The sequence below is a fragment of the Muntiacus reevesi genome, chromosome 13, assembly GCF_963930625.1.
Source record: "Muntiacus reevesi chromosome 13, mMunRee1.1, whole genome shotgun sequence".
NCBI classification, from domain to species: domain Eukaryota; kingdom Metazoa; phylum Chordata; class Mammalia; order Artiodactyla; family Cervidae; genus Muntiacus; species Muntiacus reevesi.
The window spans coordinates 1,341,991-1,348,893 of record NC_089261.1 but is presented as its reverse complement, the minus strand read 5'-3'; the positions used below and the strand labels follow the sequence as shown (position 1 = coordinate 1,348,893).

Here is a 6,903-nt window from a genome sequence, read left to right as displayed (position 1 = left end):
CTGCCCCCCCCCGCCCACCAGTTTGCCTTTTTCAATGCCTTTGTCCTGCGGCCCAGTCTATACAGTAATCGGGAGAGCTCCTGCGTTGGTGGTCTGGGCTGCCAGTCACCTTCGCTGTGACCTTGAACCAACTCCTTCACTGCTCCTGGTCTCAGTTTGCTCATCTGTAAAATGGAAGTAAAAAAATGCCAGGCCACGGTAGCAATGATGACGACGTCTGGGTTCTCTTAACCAGCGGTCCCCTGCGAGCTTCGCTCTGAAAGCTCCCGAGTCGCCCCGAGCTGGTGTGGGACGATGGCGGACGCCAGGATCTCCACGTACCTGCCCCCCAACGTCAACCCCGCCCAGGCGGCCATCGCCTACGGCTGCCGCGCGCTGCCCAAGCTGAACGAGGAGCTGCAGGCCGACGACCTGCTGACGAGGCAGAAAGCCCTCATGGCCCTCTGTGACCTCATGCACGACCCCGAGCACGTCTACACGGCCATTAGGATCGGTGAGCAGGTCGCAGCCCAAGGGACCGTGACTGGGGTCTGGACGGAGACGCAGAGCAGCTGGGGGTGGGGGGTGGGGAGGGGAGCTGACCTGGCCCCTCACAGCAGCCCCCGCCCCCGAGCGGTCAGTCGGTCCTCAGCCGACGCCACCAGTGGTCAGCCCCTCTTGCCAGGACTCAGCCCAGTGGCCACACATTCTCCAACGAGGCCTGTTTATCTGTCTCATTCACAAGGCTGTCAGAGAAGCTAGGCGCTAGCCCTACTGAAACCACACGGAGGTGAGGACCTCTGTCTGTTTTCTCCTACGTTCCTAATTACCCATATATAGTGGGCTTCTCTGGAGGCTCAGTGGTAAAGAATCCGCCTGCCAATGCAGGAGATGTGGGTTTGATCCCTGGAGAAGGAAATAGCAACCCACTCAGTGTTCTTGCCTGGGAAATCCCATGGACAGAGGAGCCTGGTGGGCTGCAGTCCATGGGGTTGCAAAGAGCTGGACCCCACTTAGTGATGAAACAACAATTAACCACATAAGAGCTGAGTTGCCATGAGTGGTCTGGTCACACCTACTCCAGATCAGGTCCACAGTGAGTGATCTGCTGCTTCTCCCACTGGCCTTACTTATCCGAAGGGCCAGTTTAATCCCAGAGGTGTCAGCAGTGGTCCCGACCTGGGCTCAGAGGCTGGATGGAGCTTCACTAATAAAGATTGCTAATTAATGAGCCCAACTCCAGGCCGGAACCACGATGAGCGCATGCATGCCTGTGTTTATCTCTGTCCTCGTGGCACTGGTCCGGCGAGGGAAGGAAACTCCTCCACCCAACAGAGAAGAAACAAAGTCTCAGCAAGAAGGACTGTGAGGCCAGCGGGGCCCCACAAAAAGGCAGGATTTCTAGATGCTCAATCTGGCGTGTCACGTGTAAGGGTACACAACAGCTGGTGACAAGGTTGGAATTTGACTTCCGGTCTCTCCAAATAAAAGGGGTATTTTTGAACCCCGTGGAGGACCGGGAGGGGTGGTACCAGCAGGAGGCATGCACAGAAATCAGTGGGGGGGTGTGGAGACAGGGATGAGCCTGGGATGAGCCTTTCTGGCACCCAGAGGCCCCAACAGTGACCCTGAAGCATCCGCCACACACGGTGTCCCCACGCCCGAAAACAGCGGAGCCCTGGTGCTCTTGACCCCGACATCGGCACATCTGTCAACTTCCAGGTCAGCTAGTTTCTGAGCCTGGAGGACACTCATCGATCCCTCTGCCCCACAGGCTGCCTGGAGAGCCTGAAAGCCTTGCTAAGGGACACCAACGACCTGGTGCGCATCAAGACCACCGAGGTGCTGTACATCATGGCCACCCACAACGTGGGCAGGTGAGCCCTCGAGCCCCGGGTCCCTGCCCAAGCTGAACCTGCCGCCCTCTCGGATCCACACGAGGCGAGCAGATGAGTGCGGGGTCCCTGGCCTCCGGTCGCTGTGGAGAGTTACAGCTTACGGAGCTGACCTACCGTCGGGGAGACTCGGGGTGGGCGCCCAGGCGCTGAGAGAAGAGGCCTGGACACCTCCTTCGGGGCTCAGGGAAGGGCCCCCGTGACCTCCTCCTCCCAGAACGAGGCTGACCTCAAGCAGGGCACAGCTGGGCGCTTTCTGCGTGCCAGCCCCGGGCCAGGCCTCACACCGAGTTCTCTCCTGGGCCCGACCGAAGCCTGGAAGCCCTCACCAGACGCGATCGGGCCCAGCAGTTAGGCGGTTAATCAGATGGAATGGCTAAAAAGCCAGAAGGGGGGAAAAGCCAGGAAAGAGGGGCTTCGTGGTGGCCCAGCGTTCCGGCCTTCACCTTCCAATGCAGTGCGCGCGGGTTTGAACCCTGGTCGGGCGGCCAAGACCCCACATGCCTGGTGTCCAAAACACCGAGACATAAAGCACAAATCATATCGTAACAAATCCAACCAAGATTTTTAAAATGGTCCACATCAAAAAAAGAAAGCCAGGAAGGGAACTGCACTCCCTTCAGACACCTCCTCTCCACTCCTGCGACCGCGCGGCTTGTGGGGTCTCCGTTCCCTGCAGCAGTGTCTGTGAGCGCCGCTGTGCCCGACTCTTGGCGACCCCGTGGACGGGAGCCCACCAGGCTCCTCTGCCCATGAGATTTCCCAGGCAAGAACACTGGGCTGGGTTGCCATTGCCTACTCCAAGGGGCCTTCCTGACCCAGGGATCGAGCCTGCGTCTCCTGCGTCTCCTGGCAGGCGGGTTCTTTACTGCGGAGCCATCTGGGAAGCCCAACCACCACGGATCCAACCTGTGCCCTCGGCAGTGAAAGCTCGGCGTCCCGACCCCTGACCCGTCAGGGGATTTCCAGACAGTTCATCTTAAGCCCAAACCCCTAAACGATTAGGCAGTCGCCAACCCCTGTGCCCACCAGCTGTTTCCCGTCATCTTTTCTGCTTAAACCATGCCTGGAACATCATGAATCAGTAGCTTCGCTTCTTTAAAGCTGAGCAAGAACTCAGACGTTAATGAGGTAATCTGCAGGCCAGACCCTTCTAGAATCTTTACAGTTATCTCCCTACTGTTTCAGATGCTCATTTTTAAGTCTTTCCAAAGCATTCAACTTTGTTTTCATAAGGAAATTAAAAAAAAAAAAAAACCACCCAGAAACTAACAACTCTTCTCTCATCGAATTGACTTATATGCATGCTGAGTTGCTTCAGTCGTGTCTGACTCTTTGCGACCCCATGAACTGTAGCCCACAGGCTCCTCTGTTCATGGGGATTCTCCAGGCAAGACTCCTGCAGTGGGGCGCCATGCCCTCCTCCAGGGGAATCTCCCCATCTTTCCCACCGAGGGACTGAAACTGCACCTCCTGTGACTCCTGCATTGCAGGTGGGTTCTTTGCCGCTGAGCTGCTGGGGAAGCCCTTGAATGGGCTTACCTGATAGTTAATGAACGTATGTCATTATAACGACAAGCACAACAGGCTTACCTGGGTTTGGAGGCCTGCCCTGGACGGAGCACAGGTGCGTGTCCGGCAGGGGGAGAGGGGCTCGGTCAGCCCAGTCCGGTGCTCAGTGAGGTCGGCCTCTGGCTTCTGTCGCCCGGAGTCGTCCACCGCCACTCAGGCATAGCCGATTCCAGGGCTCCCGCAGACTCTGCCAGAGGCTGCACAGATGCAGTCTGTCCCAGCCGCCGGGGCTCAGGTTCCAGGGGGGCGGGGGGCGGGGAGACCCCCTGCCTCTAGGTTCTTATTGGATCCTCTCCTGGCACAGCCTTCAGTTCAGTTCAGTTCAGTCGCTCAGTCGTGTCCGACTCTCTGCGACCCCATGAATCGCGGCACGCCAGGCCTCCCCGTCCATCACCACCTCCCAGAGTCCACCCAAACCCATGTCCATCGAGTCGGTGATGTCATCCAACCATCTCATCCTCTGTCGTCCCCTTCTCCTCCTGCTTTGAATCTTTCCCAACATCAGGGTCTTTTCAAATGAGTCAGCTATTTGCATCAGGTGGTCAAAGTATTGGAGTTTCAGCTTCAGCATCAGTCCTTCCAATGAACATTCAGGACTGATCTCCTTTAGGATGGATTGGTTGGATCTCCTTGCAGTCCAAGGGACTCTCAAGAGTCTTCTCCAACATCACAGTACAAAAGCATCAATTCTTCGGCGCTCAGCTTTCTTTATAGTCCAACTCTCACATCCATACATGACCACTGGAAAAACCATAGCCTTGACTAGCGGACCTTTGTTGGCAAAGTAATGTCTCTGCTTTTTAATAAGCTGTCTAAGTTGGTCATAACTTTTCTTCCAAGGAGCAAGCAGCTGTTAATTTCATGCCATGGTCGTGTCTAAATCTGACTTCTCTTCCCCAGAGAGGGCTTTCTGGAGCACAATGTCATCCAAGCCCTATCCTTCCTGCTGAGCGACCCCCACTCGGCCTGCCGGGAGAACCTCTACACGGCTTTCAAGCACCTGGCCCAGGTGCCGGCAGGTAGGCTCGGCATGGGCACACGGGCGGCCTGGGCGGCCTTCTCCCCAGTGGGCACCTGCTGTGCCGACCACAGTTTAGAGCACGTCATGCTTTTATTGAGACACAACATGCCCGTTAAATGGGACTTCCCTGGTGGCTCAGACGGTAAAGCGTCTGCCTGCAATGTGGGAGACTCAGGTTCGATCCCTGGGTCGGGAAGATCCCTGGAGGAGGGAATGGCTGCCCACGCCAGTATCCTGGCCTGGAGTAAGTGGGCGCACAGTCTGCAATATTTTGTCTCCGTCGTGTGGTTGTGTATGACTGGTTTCTGCCAATTTGCGCCGCAGTGTGGTATGCACACTATATGAGGAGACTACCGTTAATTCATCGCTTCTGTTGCCCGCGTGGATTTTCGTTGAGAATGTATGAATTGTTTCTGGAGTGTGGCAGCCGAGAATACAGCGGCCGCTACCAATCTTAGCTGTCTTTCGATGGACAGGCGTATGAGTTTCTTTGGGGATACACCTTGCAGAGAACTGCTGAGTACAGGACGACTGTACATCCAGCTTCAGAAGGTCCTTGGAGTGATTTCCGAAAAGAGCTTCGCCAATTCGCGCTCCCACAGTCGTGGGAGAGCCCAGGCGTTCTGCGTCGCACACACGCGGATCTTTCAGCTGTGCTGGGGGGTGCCTGGTTGGGTCTCACTTTGGTTTTCACTTGTATCTCCCTGGCGACGAGAGCCCCGTAAACACCCTCTTCTGGGAAGCAGCAGAGCGCGTTTTTAAGGATGGAAGACCCCACCCCCTGGATGACCATCCCTCCAGCTGACCACTTCTGCTAATCTGATGCGAGTCCAGGGTCACCACCACCTGCTGGCTGGCCACGACTAGAGGCTGGGGATTCGTGTCAGAGTGACACTCGTCCTGTCGCATGACGCAGTGAGCATTTGTAAATGAGGGGCTCATTCCAAGAGGCAGGAGACCAGGCCTTGAAGGGAGGGGAGGGCCCTAAGCCTGACCCAGGCCTTAAGATGTCAGGCACCAGGAGTCAGACGGGCCGGGTCCATCTGCTCTCCCCTGGTGCCCCGCGCCCCGGGACAGGCTGTCTCCTCGACGGGAAGGGAGGCTGATGGGACCCGTCCCCGCCTCAGATGCCTGCAGTGAGGACCTGGTGGGGCGCTCCCTGAATCCAGGCCCAGAGACGAACGGCCAAGGGAACCAGTCAGTACAGAGGGGCCGGCAGAACGGAGCAGAGCCCCGGGGCTGTGGCCGGGGGGACCACGCCCTCCCACAGCTGGGCCAGGCTGGGTGCGCCAGGCCAGACGGCACAACCCCGGGGGGTCTTTTTAAAAAGTCCGCTCTGGGATGGCCCTGGGGTTCCAGTGGTTAAGAACCCGCCGTGCAATGCAGGCGACTTTTGTTTCCGTGCCTGGCCGGGCAGCAGTGAAGCCCACGCGTGTAACTAGCTTCTGCGCGCCACAACTACCGCCCCACACAGCTGAATAAACACACAAATCAAAGACCACCCTGCCCCCGACCCTGTCCCACGTCTCCCAGGGTGGGCCCTGCCTACCTCTTCCTGAAACACCCCTTGGCTAGCTTCTCCTGGGCGGCCATGCTCGAGGGCCTCTGGGAGATCGGGGCGTCTCCAGGAGGGACCAGTTGTGGGGCTGAGCGTCACCTTTGTTCACCGTGCCGGAGCACCCCTGCTTGGGGTGTGGAGACAGGGGACTTGCCGTTCTCACCCGGGACTCTTAAAATTACTGTGACCTCGGTGAGCATTTGGGGGAACAGAGAGGCGATGATAACGAACATCAGGAACCACCACCAGCTTTGCTGAATCTTAGCATTCAACCACCCTTCACATTTGCTTGAGAGTTCTGCTGAAAAAAAAAATAGTCCCCTGTGAACCGCAATACCCACCCCCCACCCCCGCCCACCAGCATCCTCCCTTCTGCCCTCCCTGGAACCACCAAGAGTGGATTACTATACCTGCAACACATGTCTCTGCATATTACCACGGGCGTAATTATATATATTGGGCTCCCCTTGTGGCTCAGCTGGTAAAGAATCTGCCTGCAGCGCGGGAGACCTGGTTTTGATCCCTGGGTTCGGAAGATCCACTGTAGAAGGGAAAGGCTACCCACTCCAGTGTTCTTGGCCTTCCCTTGTGGCTCAGCTGGTAAAGAATCCACCTGCAATGTGCGAGACCTGGGTTCGATCCCTGGGTTGGGGAAGGAAACGGCTACCCACTCCTCGTCTGTTTTAAAAGCTGTATATAGGTGGATCTACTTTAAACACTGAATGCCATGACTAGGGATGCATCTGTGTGTGTCACGGGCTCTATTTCCTGATTATAACCTCCGCCTGCCCATCCCGTGTTGGATGTACCGTTACATTCAGCAAACTCACCCCACCCGGCTGACCTTGTGTGTGCTGGTTTTCCCTGGGGATGGTGCT

The 6,903-nt window shown here is 57.0% G+C and overlaps 1 protein-coding gene across 1 annotated transcript in view; it reads left to right on the top strand.

Moving 5' to 3' along the window:
- Positions 1-294: 294 nt before the first annotated feature.
- RSPH14 (radial spoke head 14 homolog) overlaps positions 295-6,903 on the top strand; it is a 47,340-nt gene continuing 40,731 nt past the window's right edge. The window contains exons 1-3 of the mRNA XM_065904467.1: positions 295-493; positions 1,754-1,856; positions 4,347-4,465. Of these exons, the coding sequence (XP_065760539.1) occupies positions 295-493; positions 1,754-1,856; positions 4,347-4,465 (421 nt within the window). The remainder of the gene's footprint in view (positions 494-1,753; positions 1,857-4,346; positions 4,466-6,903) is intronic.